This window comes from Adiantum capillus-veneris, chromosome 15, assembly GCF_014529385.1.
Source record: "Adiantum capillus-veneris isolate H3 chromosome 15, ASM1452938v2, whole genome shotgun sequence".
NCBI lineage: Eukaryota > Viridiplantae > Streptophyta > Polypodiopsida > Polypodiales > Pteridaceae > Adiantum > Adiantum capillus-veneris.
In genome coordinates, this window is record NC_140945.1 from 148,985,018 (window position 1) to 149,000,976 (window position 15,959).

The following is a 15,959-nucleotide window of genomic DNA, read 5'->3' on the forward strand; positions in this document are numbered from 1 at the left end:
TACTAAAATCTTTGCTTGGTTTTTCCATAAAAGCTTAGTCCTTTTTTAAGCTCTCTGGCTCGTTAAGTAGTGGACCTTTCCATGATACTTTACCAAGCCTTCACTTTCAAACTAATCTTAAGTGAGTACTCCTTGATACACGGCTATCATTGAACACTGTTTGAATGCAAAGAAAAAAAGGGACATGGATGACAACCGTCGGATCCGCTCTATATCTGCATTCCATGTTTAAACAAAATTGTTGACGATTTTTTTGTTTACATGATGGCTGCAGGTAAGGATTCCGGCTTCTTTTATCGTTGAATTCAAATGCTGTTCGAACAATATTTTTGGCAAGGATACTTCTTCTAATATTGCTACTTCAATTTTATTTCTTAGATGTAATAAAACATCAAAACTTCATTTCAAATATACATAATTTTTAATGGTAAAAAATATGTATGTAATCACTTTTATTAATCTTTGTCATGTCTCTTTTTGAATATACTGTTCAGTTTGTGAATAAAGTATATAGTTTGATACTCCAACACACACACGCACGCACGCACGAGGCGCTCAACTATAGCAGCACGCATGAAAAACAGACGGATAGACAAAGACCAAGAATTTGTTAAAGTGGTTGGAGCCAACGTTTCAAAAAAATAAATACTAAACGTAGTCTCACAAGAACATCTACAAAAGTGGACTAAAGCACCATCCATAAGGGCCTCACAAGAAGTGTCAAGGACACTCTTGACACTACTTTTTGCACTACCTTTTCATGATGTCACAACATCAATAGCTTTGTTTACCATCCAAACCCCTTTTGCATCAACATCATTCGGTAAAAATATGTAAAACCCTTCAGCTTCCCATTGTCATAACTTGACGATAGTAGCTTGTTTAATGAGTTGTAAAGATAAAGTCAAAGAGTGCATCAAATGCCACATAATACACTTTTAAACGTGCACTATGATCAACGCCAAGCATTCCAACCATATAGCACCAAAATGAAGCATTCTTCCCTAAAAAACCACATGTGTCGTACACCTTTTCATCTCCCTTGTCTACACTTGGCTTTATTTGTCATTGAAACACATTGACGTGCTTCTGCTTGCATCCATAGAACATATATAGTGGTGTGCATGTGTGTGAGGCAAGATAGGACCAAACTTAGTGTGTCCTACCTCCTTATATTGAGTAGCAAACAATTATACAAGGGTTCACACCTACGCCTATCCGGCCACACACCACACCTCCCCCTTAGGGAGAAAACCTTTCTGTGCTGCCATTCAGTGCTTTCCCATGGCTTGAATACAAACTATTTGCAAAGTCTTGGTAAAATAAGCAGGTGGGGGCACTCTCTCTCTCTCTCTCTCTCTCACACACACACACACACACACACACACACACACACACACACGATTTGAGCAGTGAACAAGGTATGGATGCAATAAAAAGGCGCTACACTGCATAATTATATGCTCACCCTGACTAATCATTGCATAATACTCCACCAATCACCCGGGTTAACCACTGACTACCCTATGAATATGGCACTAATCATGATTAGCAGTAGAGTTGAGAGCATACTTGCTCGGTACTGGAGCTTGAACTGTGTTGATGGCTTGCATGATGGTGGTAAAGAAGGTAGTCTTTCAAGAAGGTGGAAAATGACGATGGCGAGAGATTTGTCTGCTTTGAAGAAGAGAGATTTGTCTGCTTTGAAGAAGGAGCTCAGTAGAATAGAGAGCAGCCCATCGAAAAGAGCCCACGAAAGGTTAATGGAATCAATCTTAACTCTAAGGCTATCGACTCTTGAGCCCGAGCTGAACTGCAGAAAACCTGACAGCGTTAGCAGTAGACTCGCAGAGTCGCACAGAACGCCAAGGCGAAATTCCGCACGCAGCTGCACGCCTTCACGTCGTCCTGACTCCGTTCTGCAAAATTGTTGGCCGTCCACGTGGATGCCATCCTCAAAAGGACGGCCCAACACTAAGGCCTTTAGCAGGCCAAAAAACTCACAAGAAAGACGGGGATAGTAAATGCGGTCTGTTAAAAGGACATGGGGTCCATGCCACAACAACGTTTACAAAGAGGCACCTGGCACTGTCGTCCGACACCAGTCACACCACCTCTCGTGCTGCTGAAAGTCTCGCCGGTGCCAGTGCCCCCCCGCGGCCCCGCCCCTCTCTCTTCCTCACGCCATCGTCACCTCGTCACTACTTTGATCGAAGCTCCATTTATTACTTCAGATCAGTTCTGCTGCTCACAAACGCAAACTGTGCCTGGACTGCTGGAGTCGTCGTGGATACACGACTTTTCTATCAGCATCGCAATCCGCTTTCAGCAACGGCAAGTCTGTGTGTGTGTGTGTGTGAGAGAGAGAGAGAGAGAGCCTCTTGCTTTTCCTCAATTTCAACATGAAAAGGAATCTACAGCAATAGCGAAGTGCGGAATGATGGCGTCGCACTATATCATGCTGGAGAGATGATGAAGAACACTCAAAAAGCCACAATAGCAAGGCGGCTTTAGCACAACTCTCTAGAGCCTAGATTTTAGAGCGAAAACCAGAGCTTGCTAAATGTCGACCTGCATATGCCTGCATGGAAGATGCTCTATATGTGTACTGCGTACGTGCGTGTTGTTTGGTATGTACAATGGAGAAGCAAGTCTGCTGTGTTACTGTGTATATGATGTGTCATAGGGTATTAGGTAAGCTTGAAAGTGCAAATGAGTGTGTCATGCATGTAGTCTGTAGGTGTATGTGAGCTTCTCCATCACGAGAGAGAGAGAGAGAGAGAGGGAGAGAGGGTGTGCGTGTGTTTCTTGCATGTGACTGACATGTGACATGTGCGTATCGAGGGTAGTGCATTGTATTTGGAATGCTTTTCTGATGAGCCGAGGCCCGACTGTTGAGCTTCGAAGCAAGCAACCAACATAGCAACAGCTTCTCTCTCGTGACTCGACTTAAGCCTATTTGTTAACGTGTCTCCAGGACATTCTCTCTCTCTCTCTCTCTCTCTCTCTCTCTCTCTCTCTCTCTCTCTCTCTCTCTCTCTGTGTCACGCGAATGAGGAGTGGATAAAGTTGTGTCCTTTCTCACAAAAAAAGCACAGAATACCTAACTCTGCTCGTAAAGAAGGCTCTTCTCTGCTCTCAGCATGGAAATGCACGTAGATCTGCAACGCTTGCTTTTCTCACAGTCATGCCTGGTGGTCTACAGGAGCTCGAGCTCGTTCATGGCCGTCCAAAGTTTACCGTGCCTGCAAGCATGCAGCTCAGTGAAGGAGATGGTTAAATTGTGCACCTGCTAGGGTGCTAGGACATGATCATCGTGCAAACCCACATTCCCTTCACAATCACAGGATCCTTGCAGATATGAAGTCATGTGTAAAAGGTTGTCTGAGCCGGACTGCATTTCGACAGTCATGTGGGGGTCCTCATCGCCTGGTGGCTCGCTACATCTATGGGTTCATTTTCCTTTTAACTAATGTCTCTGCTTGGGTCATTCGAGACTACAGCCACAACGCACTTGATCAATTTCATTGTAAGTACTTTGTTACCTTACTGTAGCTCGCATTATGGGAAATTGTTAACTCAAAATTTTGCATGCTATGTGCCAGATCTGAAAGGATGTGAAGGAGGACAGGACTGTTTGGGCTCTGAGGGAGTGCTCAGGTTAAGCATGGGATGCTTTGTATCTTTTTACATTTTCTGGTACAAATAGTATATAGCCGTATTTGTCCAATCAATTCAGGGTTAGCAGCTACCGTAAATTGTACAAAGAAACTACTGTCTTGAAGTGAAAGAAGAAGACTGTTGGATCTGTCTTCTTAATAGTTGCAGAAGAGACATTGTACGCATTGACAACTGCATGCCGCTTGCTTCAGTGTGCATTGCTTTAAAAAAACTGAATCTTTGAATATCCTTGACTGCAAACAGATTTTCTTCTTTGTGATGTTTCTCACTACAGTTGGAACCGAAAGAATAAGCGATCCCAGAGATTCATGGCACTCAGGGTGGTGGCCTGTCAAAACTTTGTTGTGGATTGTAATTATGGTGACGCCCTTTTTTGTACCTCCTACTGTTATCCATTTTTACGGTAAGTGCTTTCATGCTGACCTTAGTCTCTGTCTCATATGCTCTGCTGGGACTCTGCCCTGCTAATATAGGTGCTGTGCTTCTTGCAGGTGAGGCGGCACGCTTTGGTGCAGGGTGAGTTGCAACATCCTTGAGTGCCAGCCATGATTTTGTCAAAATTGTCTTGAGTAGCATTTTTTTTCATGTTCATTCTCGAATGCTTCAGAAAGTGAGATGCAATAAGAGCTGTAGATCTAGGCCATAACTTTAGATTCAAACAAGCTGGATGCTCCCAACTATCATGGTTGTTGTTGTTGTTGTTGATAGGCAGTTTAAGGTGACATTTCCTGAATCACACACACATTCTGCGTTGTGCATGTCATGGTCCCTCTTGTTTGCATTGCCTCCCATGAAACTTACAAATGCTGTTTACCTTTTGGAAGGAGTATGCAAAGTAGGACCATGGTAATTTTCCTTACGACATCTAACTCAGAAGCCTCATTTTCAAACCAAGGTGATCACAAACAAAGAGGTGGGCGATATTTATATTGTCCCTGGAGCAGGTGAAGAAGCACAGCTCCCAATTGAGGTTGAAAATAACCTCACAGTGTTAAAAGCAACTTCTTGTAAAATGGATGGCTGAACACTTGAACTTAAAACACATGCCGATAGTCTCTTTAGATGATGCCCTGGAATCCTATATTGCAAATAGAGAAGAGGACAAAGGACATGGCTATTGAAACTTAACAATGGTGTTCAGCCATCCATTTTACAAGAAGTTGTTGTTGGCACTTTTTGAGGCTCCCCAGGGCACATGTATACAGGAGCCAGTGAAAAACGAATTGTGTTCCCTATCTTTAAGTGTTCCCCATTAAAGATAAAAACGGAGCTACTACTTAACATAAAAAAGCTGAAGTCAATTAAATGACAATTTGCAGGATTTTTCTTTTGATTCAGTTGCTCAGCGTCATCAATTTCATGTATTGGTGGAATGAAGATTGGCTGTCAGAGAAAAAGGCTCGGCGCTGGTGAGTCGCATCTTCTTGCTCTCTCTCTCTCTCTCTCTCTCTCTCTCAGATCCACCACTTAGTAACTTTCGGGTCTCATAGGTCATCATGGCCTTTTGAAGACGTTAATATAACATTTCATTTCATTTCATTTCTCTCTCTCACACACACACACACACATGGACAGAGGCTCATATGCATGGGTCAACTTTGACATTTGTATGTAGTCATGGGTGTATGAGCTATGTTTGTTTCCGTACTGGTCTGCAAAGGCTCTTACGTTATGCACTATTTCTATTCAGCTGTTTTCATGCACACAGATATTGATGTCATCTATGAAATGTGTGCAGCCGTATTCCGATGGTCATCACTACAGCTGGATCTTTTGCTGCTGCATTTGGTGGCATTGTCTTGATGTATATGTGGTTTGCTCCCAAAATAACTTGTAGTCTCAATATCGTTTTCATAACTGCCACTCTGATCATGATTCAGCTGATGACTAGCATTTCACTTCACTCCAAGGTAAGAGTGCGTAGTGCTTCCGACTTTCTTGTTTAGCTTGGCACTCTCAACCTCTCTTTATAGGACATACTTGAATGCCAGGTCAATGCAGGTCTCATGACTTCTGGACTTATGGCAATTTATTTGGTCTTTTTATGTTGGTCTGCTATTATGAGGTATGAGGATGTTTTTTGCATCGCAGAGTGTGATTATCTGTTGTGAAGTGTGTCACTTTGGCTTTTACGTCTGGACAGTGAACCCTTGTCAATGACTTGTAACACAAGACCCCGGCAGACTGGAAAAGGAGATTGGATGACTATTGCTGTAAGTTTTGCTGCTATTTTTCTCGGGGTTTCCAGCCAATTTTTTGGTGTTCCATTTTTATTTGCGGGGGGGGGGGGGGGGGGGGGGGGGGGGTAAATGGTGTTTTAGTAGCGGACATCTATATTTGGCTTTTAATGCATGGATTTACACGGCATAAGCATGAATGTGGCTGGCCATAATTGGCTACTGTGTTTTGATGTTTGGTGTGCCTTTATCTTAGTTCAACTTTTGGTGTTTCAGAGCTTTGCAATTGCTGTTCTAGCCATTGTTGTGGCAACTATGACCACTGGCACCGACTCTGAGTGTTTTAGTGTAAATCCTTCCATTCATTCAAAACACTCTCTTCCGTTTGAGAAGTATTTATGTTAGAGCTCTCTATTTTGCACACTAAGTTAGCAGGGATATATGGATGTGCAGTTTCAAAGTAAGGAGAAGACCAAAACAGACGAGGATGTCCCATATGGGTATGGTTTTTTCCACCTCGTCTTTGCCATGGGTGCCATGTATTTTGCGATGTTGTTTGTGGGGTGGAATTTGCATCAAACCATGCACAAGTAAGTGAACCTTCAAGTCGTCGCTATCTGCTCCTAGCTGATGAATAGATCACTTCAACCTGAATTTATATGAGGTGTGTGCAGGTGGAGCGTAGATGTGGGTTGGGCCAGCGTGTGGGTGAAGATTGCAAACGAATGGATTGCTGCGGTTGTCTACAGTTAAGTATTGTCAGTTACTCTATGCCGTCTGTCTGATGGATGTATTGTCGCACCACGAGCCCAGCTACTGACACAATATTACCAGCTGGGAAAAGAGTCAGCTGTTGAATCAAACGGCCATTGTTGCAAAAATACTAGGAAAAATTGACACAAGGATTTCTTCATCAGTACTGATGCTAAACATGTTCTGTGTGTACAGTTTGGACAATGGTTGGCCCTTTCATTCTACGAAATCGAGATTTTTCTTGAGTAAGCAAGTAGGATGAACCTTAAGGGAGAAGGTCTGCAAATGTACAGAATTAACTCTTTAATTAATCAGCATCAAGTGAGGGTGCTACCCTGAAGCTGTAGTCTTGGGAAAACAAACCCTTGTAATGGGTATGACAGAATAGCCGACGATATGAATAGAACGTCCCCTAGGCTCCTTTTGTACAGCTACACTCATAGATTGGTATTCATTTGACATTTAATTCAGATTGTAGCCTTCATTGAGGTCTCATCTTTCTTCACTCCTGTGCATTATCTGCTCGGTTTTTCATCTAGACATGACTCATCTTTTGGGATGTAATGTGATTCTCATTTCAATTCTAAGGTTTTTTCACTCGGACTCGGTGTTTAGCTCCTCTGTTGTAGATTTATTTACTCAACTGTTTTTTCACTCGGATTTGCATGATTGTGTTTTCACGAGAAATGAAATGAAATGTTATATTAATGTCTTCAGAAGGCCAGAATGACCTATGAGACCAGAAAGTTACAATGTGGTGGATCTGATACAAAGTCAGAGTAACAAAAATGACAGAATAAAATGCTATGGAATCCGAAACAGCTAGGTGTGATCTAAGCAAGCTAGGTGTGATCTAAGCAGATAGGTGGGATAGCTAAATCACAGATCACAAAAGATTCATCATCGGTCGTTGGCGGATCTCATCAATCTCCTCCATGGTCAATAGCCTGACCGGGCGTCGTGCATGCTGGGCCAAAGTGATCCGAATCCTCTGATGCAATCTCCGTCGATGCTGTGTAGTCTTCCGCAGTTGTGGGCGTCTGGATCTCCCTAGCTCGGTCGCTCGGTCGATTAGTGTGCCTCCAGTGTGAGGCAGTGAGCTCTCCTGTGGTAGTAGCTCCTCCGGGTGTCCAGTGTCTGCTCTAAAGAAGTATGTTATCCGTCTCTGAGACTGGCTGACCTCTCCTCTCATCAGGCTCACTCTTACACAGTCAGAGATCACCAGGCTCATCCGCCAAGACCTGACCCAGCTAGACACCAGGAGGACATGGATATAGCCAGTACAGGAATTGGGCACGAAGATGGCCTTCTACAGAGACCACCTTCTCCAGCTTACGGAGGATGGTTTTGTGACGAGACCCAGATACATGGACACCCACTTGTCCCATGGGATACGATGTGCTATTGGCCAGTTACGCCCATCTTCTCACCAGCTGCGGATTGAGACTGGGAGATACAGCGGAGTACCAGTAGAGGCCAAGACATGCCCCTTGTGTGACATCGAGCCTGAGACAGAGTTGCATTATACATGCTGTTGCCCCGTCTACTACGAGATACGAGGCCGCTTCCATTGCTTGTCAGAGAGGGTTTTAGACCACTCTCAAGAGTCATGGGATACGAGGATCAGAGATGCCTGGGTCTGTTCTTGCTCGAGCTACGCAGACACAAAGATAGCTTGATGAGTGGCGAGGCTAGCCAATCTCAAAGACGGATCACAGACTTCTTCAAAGCAGACATGGGATAGCCGCAAGAGCCACTCCCACAGCACAGATCCCCCTCGTCTCACACCAGAGGCACACTGATCGACCGAGCGACTGAACTGGGGAAATCCAGGCGTCCACGATTGCGGAGGACCACACAACATCGACGGAGGCTACGTCAGAAGATTCGGAGCACTCTGGCCAGGCATGCACGACGCCCGGTCAGACTACTAACCATGGAGGAGATTGATGAGATCCGCCAACGACCGATGCTAGATCTCCTGTGATTCAGCTATCCCAGCAAGCCGCCCCTTTTTTGCTTAGTTCACATCGATCAGCCTAGGATCCCATGGTATATATCTTTGTTTTGTACTGCTGTTATTTTGTTCCTCTGACTTTGTATCAGATCCACCACCTTGTAACTTTATGGTCTCATAGGTCACTTTGGCCTTTTGAGACGTTAATATAACATTTCATTTCATTTCTGTGTCTGCGTAGCTCGAGCAAGAACAGACCCAAGCATCTCTGATCCTCGTACCGCATGACTCTGGAGAGTGGTCCGAAGCCCTCTCTAAACAAGCAGTGGAAGCGGCCGCGTATCTTGTAGTAGACGGGGCAGTGGCATGTGTAGTGCAACTCTGTCTCAGGCTCGAGGTCACATAGGAGACATGTCCTGGCCTCTACTGGTACTCTGTTGTATCTCCCAGTCTCGATCCGTAGCTGGTGTGAAGATGTGCGTATCTGGCCAATAGCACATCCTATCCCATGAGACAAGTGGGTGTCCATGTATCTAGGTCTCGTCACAAAATTGTCCTCCGTAAGCTGGAGAAGATGCTCTCTGTAGAAACTTCGTGCCCAGCTCCTGAGCTGGCTGTATCCATGTCCTCCTGATGTCTAGTTGAGTCAGGTCCTGGTGGATGAGCCTGGTAATCTCGGACTGTGTGAGAGTCAGAGAGGGTGCATCCAGTGAGTATTGGAAGGGTGGCAGTCTGTCTATGCTGAACCCATGCGCTTGAAACCATGATGTCATCTCCCCATACCAGCATGCTGTATCTCCTTGCATGGCTAACAGTCGAGAGGACTCAAGTGCAAGGCGGGCATATCTGTTTGTGGGAAGTTCCCAGATGCGGTGTATGAAGGAGACGGATTTGGTGAGCGCCTCAACCACTAGTGGAGGGGCAGCTAGCTCTGCTCGTATAATGGGTCGTGGTACTGAAGCCTTGGCTATAATGAGTCCTAAGATTATAGAAACTAGTGGCTTCTCCATGTCCCCCCATCCATCAGTGCGACCTGTCCTCCCATGATGGTCCAATGAAGGTCCCCAAATCTCAGCTCCATAGAGCAATGCAGAAGCCACAAGGGTGTCAAAGAGCCAGAGCTTTGTCCGAGGCTCCTGAAACTGAACATGTGAACACATCCTCTCCAATCTACCCAATGCTGCATGGGCTCTGGTCAATCTAGTCTCTGCTGCTCTTTTCAACGAAAATGCTGGTCCACTAAAAACCACTCCAAGGTAGGTGTAAGCATCTGTATACTCCACCGTCTCCTGGCCGTATGTGAATGCGGGCGCTGACCTCCTGATCCACTGTGGGGTCGTATTAAATACCATGACCTTGGTTTTACCAAGGTTGACAGACAAACCACTTTCATGGGCAAAGCTATGCAAAGCATCCAAGTGACGTTGCATCCCCTCTGGAGAGTCGGAGATCAACACAATATCATCAGCATATAACAATAGTGGGATCCATGTTCCTGCCAGTTGTGCACCTCTATCACCATCCCTCTCAATGTAGTCAGAAACCTCATCCACATACATACCAAACAGAGTAGGAGAGAGCGGGCAACCTTGCTTCACCCCAATAGTAGAGTGAACCGTTGTAGATAGGCCCTCTAAGGTGCGTACATGCCCCACTACTGACCTGCACAGTTCCATGACCCCCCAAATGAGCTCTGTGGGTACTCCCATCTCTTGTAATCTGCGCATCAATCTAGCTCTGGGTACGGTGTCAAATGCTTTGCGGAAGTCCACAAAGCTGCAATAGATTCGTCTCCCATGTGATTTGCCCTCCTCAATGATGACTCTGAGTGTCAAGATATGGTCAAGAGTAGAAAAACCTCCTGAATCCTGCCTGCCCGGTTGCGCCTATCCCTTCCCTCTCTGCCCATCTACTCAACTGCTACTCAAGAATGGATGCGTACAACCGCGCCAATATGTGTCCGATCATGATAGTGCGATAATTCCCAGGCTCCATAGGGTCTCTTGACTTGAAGATAGGTACAATAGTAGATAGGCTCCAAGTATTAGGCAAGCCCTCACACATGGCACGGTTAAACATAAATGCTAGGAGCTTTGCTAGTAGATCTCTGGCATGCATGAAGTGCTCAGCCACTAAACCATCATGATCATATGCTCTCCCAGTCCTCATCCTGTCAATGGCCTTCCTCACCATCTCAGGGGTGAAAAAAGCACACGTATGGGGGCATGGATCTGGAGAGTCGGGAAGGGGCAGTTGTCCAGGAACTGTGTACAGAGATGACGCGTACTCGCCCCAAGCCTCTGTGAAGGTAATGGCAGGGGGAGGGGAGTGCTCATGAAAGAGCCGCCATGCCTCACGTGAGTCCTGACTCAAGAATAGCTAGTATAGATCGTGCTCTAGGCGAGCTAAGAATGCCCTCTTCTTTCGCCGCACTAGTCGTCGGAAGTCAATTTGTGACTGTCTGTGAGTGATGTCTCCCAAAAGCACCTCCCTCTGAAGTCTAGCTCTAGAGAGAGAGAGAGAGAGAGAGAGAGAGAGAGAGAGAGAGAGAGAGAGAAAGAGAGATGAAATGTAATATTAACATTTTCAAAAGGCCAAAATGACCTATGAGACCAAAAGGTTACATGTGGTGAATCTAATACCAGGTTTGGGTACAAAAAGTACAAAGAACTGAAAAGAAAATAGTGGGTAGGGGTGGGGTGAAAGCTGATACAAAGGGAAGACAAAGGATGAGCTGATACAATGGAGCTCTTTGATAGTCGAGGCATCATATACATATACATCAGTATCCCCTATGTCGTGCCAGTATGGTATGGATCCTCTGTTGCAATCTGCGTCGATATCGAGAGGGCCCTCTCATCCGTGGGGGATGGGACCGCCCCAACTCTATCGCCCGATCAAGCAATATGCCTTCGGTGCCTCTGGTGTTGTTATGTTGTGGGGGCTGCTCGAACTCCTCTGTCTGTGTTGACTGAAAGAAATTTGTGATCTTCCGCTGTCGCTGGATCTCTCTCATTGTGCCCCTCTTCAAGAGGTCCTCTCTCTGTTTGCGAATCTCCAGTAAGTATAATCCAAGGCATCTCTGATCCTGGTGTCTCACGACTCTAGAAAGTGGCCCAAAACCCTCTCTGAATAGACAGTGAAAGCGGTCTTGTATCTCATAGTATACTGGGCAATGACATATGTAATGTAGCTGTCTCTGTCTCTATTCGGCACACCTGACAAATCCTGGACTCAGCGGATACTCCTCTAAATCTGGCTGTCTCGATCTCTAGCTGATGTGAGGATGTGCGTATCTGACCAATAGCACATCTTATCTCGTGGGATAGATGAGTGACTTTGCGTGCACAAAGAAAAATGAGATTAGTGTCACACTAGGGGAGGTTTTAGCAGTCTAGAATGTTGCTTTCATGACATGCATGTCTATATGCCTATCTAGCTCAACCTGGTATTATATGAGGGGAACATGTGTGGAAAAAGCTCAAGAGACTGCACATTACTACCCTGAGATTGGAGCAAACGTGGGCTATTTGCTCTTGGATTTATCTGATTTTTAAAATGAGAGAGAAAACGATTCTGTTTGGTTCCATTCGCCTGGTTTATGTTGTTTTGCAGGTCTGTTTCTCCAATTTGTCCATCCAATCTTGAGTGAGAAACACAAGGAACAGTTGGAGCTGGTCTTACGTGTGGTCTCACTTTCTGTTCTTATTGTAAAGGTCATTGCCTGATGATCTTTGTTAAGCATTTGGATGATCCCTTGAAGGCAAACATACGGTTGCTCTGGAGCTTGGAACATGGATAGATAGTTCTAGACGATCTTTTGTGAATTTGACAGGAGATCCTTATCTTTCTCTCATTGAAGTTTGATGTCATCTTTACCTGATCTGAGCAGAAGATGCCTTCAGAGTTATGACATCTCTTTGGAATCATCTAGTCTTCCCCAGTTTCTCCAAGGGACAGGTGTTAGGGAGTGAGTTGGCTTTTTTATGGCTATGCCCGGTCGTAGTGAGATTGTTTTCTCATGCCGAGATGTGTCTAGCCATGTTTAGCTCAGAGTTTTGGTTCAGTTCCATGGCAAGCAGTCTCCTGCATTCTTTTTCCCAACCTTGCCAGTTTTTTCCCATGGCCCTACTGGGCCATTGGTGCCCGTTTGCCTCTCATCTACCTTGCCAGTCTTTTCCCATGGCCCTACTGGGCTATTGGTGCCTGTTTTCCACTCATCTACCTATTTATGAGGTCATGGGGCAGGTGGCCGACCAATATGCTTGTGAGTGTATATTTGTGAGCAGGGGCATTGGAGCAGTTTGTTACTAGCATAGAGAGCCTTTCTTGGATGAATAAATATATCCCAGCGGCTGACTTCAGCTCAGTACGCTACCACGCATGGGACAAGTGGGACGAGAGGCATTCGTGCTTGGCGTTGGAGCCCTATAAGGAGGCTGGCTATGAACAAACACGTGGATACCTGCTGCAGCTCAATAGGAGCACTGTAGTCAATAGGAAGGAGGAGAGAATGCTGGCTCTCGTGAGAGTAGGTGGGCTCAAACTGGCTGATAGTTATATGCCCGGACACAGCATTTGCACGCTGTGCTCCCAGCTAGAGGGTCGTTCGCTTTCGCATTTGTTGGTGAGGTGTTCGGCGGTAGATGATTCTAGGGGGAGGTGGCTAGACCAATTCAACTCCACCTTCAACGTACTCGACCCTTCGTTGGACCCTGAAGAAAGGACCGTTATCCTCCTTGGTGGGGAGGCTCGCGGGAAGCGGCTGCCCTTCTGGGTACGCTGTGATCTGCACTCGAGGGATGGAACTGCAAGGCACGTGCCTGTGGCGAAGTTCCTCGGTGAAGTTGTACCCCGGTATTTAGGTGCTCTGCATAGGCGGATGGGGAGATAATGCTCCCCTTCCTATGCCGTTATTTGAATCCGATCCCTTCCGGGGGAAATGACGTAATTCTCCCCAAGCAAAGCCAGATGAGCTACGAGAGCACCCAAGTGCCCTTCCCCCCCCCCGGGGGGGGGGGGGGGGGTCAACTTCACCTAAAAGGGGTTGGGAAATGCATAATGGGAGACATTACCAACCTCAGCGGACGCCACCTGTGAGTCGACGCCCTTCCAAGCGCATTTCCTAGGGGAAAACCGTCGGGTTTCAAAGGCAGTTTAGTGAGGTGAGCAATAAGTTAGCTGGAGGAGGCAACTCCAAAGGGAAGACCGAAGCAAGTCCCGCAGTACCTGGGCCTCTGAACAGAGGTACTTGGTCGTTGTCACGCCCACCGAAATGGGTCTCTCAAGGGAAAAGTCATCGCCCTAAGAGTGTAGATAATTCTGGCCTCCCGAGTCCAGAGGAAACTAGTGACAAAAGCGTCTGCCTTCGGTTTCTCGGGGCATAGTCCGTCGTTCTTCTTGTCCAACCTTTATGGTGGATAAGGGGAGCGGCTGGGCTTGCCCCACCCGACTCTGAAAACAAAACAAAACAAAAACTCTCTCTCTCTCTCTCTCTCTCTCTCTCTGGTTGGATAGATCTTTAAGGTCCCTTGGAATAGTTTCCTACAACGTTAAAACAATCTTCTTCTCTGGGGTTCCTTCTACTAGAGGAAGGGAGAGCCTTCCTTTGCTTAATGAGAGAATGTGCAATGATCAAAACAAAGGGAGAGTAGAAATTGTGAGAATAGTGCTGAGAGAGAGAGAGAGAGAGAGAGAGAGAGAGAGAGAGAGAGAGAGAGAGAGAGGGGGGACGACACTAGATGGGAGGAGGACCCCCCTCCAAGGGCCCCCCTCTCTATTGCTAGAGAGGTATTTGCTTTATATTGCACAAAGACTGGTACAATGGTCTAGATGATGAGATGCGTGACGACGACGATGGTGTTGACGACGACGATGATGTCGACGACAAGGTCGAGGCTAAGGTCTGAAATCTAAAAACGCTAGGGATGCTGATGGGTTCTTGCACGTGCGACGAAGCTACTGGGCTGAACTGTCATCGCAAAAGCGAGGACGACGGTTGAAAGTTGGAATATGTTGGCTGAACTGAGGGCTGAAAGATGAAAACATTGTCTTGACCGCGTTGGAAAGATCGATCGCGACAAGGTAAGATTGGTCTGATAAGGTACTAGCGATACGTCGGTGATGAGAAAAATGCTGCTGGCTAAAAATGATGATGTCAAAAACACTAGTGCTCCTTGAGAAAACGCTAGAGAGGATGGGGTACTGGAAGTTTGCTGCTGATTGCTATTGATCCTATTTGTCTTCCGCTTTCTCCAAGCGCCCAATGGGCTCCTTATATAGCTGTCAGAAGTTGGAGTCGAGCAAGCTCCCCAACAGCCCCATGACTAGGAAAAATGAAAAGTCATTTTATTAATAAATGATTGTAAGAGATGGTTCATATGCAGTTTGAAAAAAGGGCTCATGCGATAAAAATGCTTATGATGGGTACTGGGTACTGGGTACTGATGCCCGTAATAATGGGTTGTGTAATCAGAGAGTATGCATCTACTCTAAGTGCTTGGACATGCATGTTCTGCGTACAAGCTCACAAGGTTGCCAAAACACTCCATAGGTTTTCTTAAACTCTAGAAATGGGAGTTACAACTTGTCTACATGCACATAGGGTTAGATGTACAGGTGACATCCCCCCCTTTTCAAGGTGAGGTACCGGTACCGAACTGCATGGCTTCTTGTAGTCTGCCAACAACTCAAGGTAATTCATGAAAAAAGCTTCATCAACCCACGCAGCCTCGTGGGTTCTTCGATCCTTGGAACTTCAAAAGGTACTGTCGTGCTTGTTTCTTTGATCCATGCCAAAACCAATGTAGCAAAATTGCTTTGGTTCCATGACTTCTACTTCATCAATAATCTCGGGTTCATCTTCTTCGGAAATGTCCTTTGGTGTGTCTCCCTAAAACAACTTCAATCAAGAAACATGGAAAATGTTGTGCATTGACCATGAGTTAGGCAACTGCAATTTCATAGAAACCTCATTTATCTTTTTAATGATTGGATAAGGAGCATATATTGAAAAGACAACTTTGGACACTTCATTTCTACTTCCTTAAGACGTTGCTTCATGATCCTAAGATAGACCCAATCCCCTTCCTTGATAGTAGCATCCTCATGATGCTTGTTAGCTTGACTTGAATAAGACTCTTGAGCTTTGCTTAGCAGAAGCTTTACACTCATTAATCTCATCCAAAGATTGGCTCTCAGCATTGGCATCAAACAACTGATTGACCGATCTAGTCAACAAGGACCAGAACGGATGGCCAAAAGTTGCCTCATGCGGAGTTCTACCAATGGCGCTACAATATGAGTCATTTAAAATGGCATGAACTAATGGAAGGTACATATGACTATTGATCATGCACATATGACTTCAAAACATCGAAAGCTAACTGATT

The 15,959-nt window shown here is 45.7% G+C and overlaps 1 protein-coding gene across 2 annotated transcripts; it reads left to right on the top strand.

Annotated features, from left to right (window-relative positions):
* Positions 1-2,437: 2,437 nt before the first annotated feature.
* LOC147441658 (uncharacterized) lies at positions 2,438-7,104 on the top strand. Of its 2 annotated transcripts, XM_086483212.1 has the most exons (13): positions 2,438-2,630; positions 3,206-3,529; positions 3,606-3,679; positions 3,925-4,084; positions 4,173-4,197; positions 5,001-5,090; positions 5,420-5,591; positions 5,673-5,746; positions 5,825-5,894; positions 6,135-6,206; positions 6,312-6,448; positions 6,533-6,606; positions 6,807-7,104. In XM_086483212.1, exons 2-13 carry the CDS (start codon positions 3,361-3,363, stop codon positions 6,854-6,856), a joined length of 1,167 nt encoding a protein of 388 aa, XP_086339338.1. In that variant the 5' UTR covers positions 2,438-2,630; positions 3,206-3,360; the 3' UTR covers positions 6,857-7,104. The 2 variants fall into 2 exon arrangements, with proteins under 2 accessions (XP_086339338.1, XP_086339339.1); XM_086483213.1 differs by lacking the exon at positions 2,438-2,630 and having other exon boundaries at positions 2,688-3,529; positions 6,312-6,358.
* Positions 7,105-15,959: the final 8,855 nt, after the last annotated feature.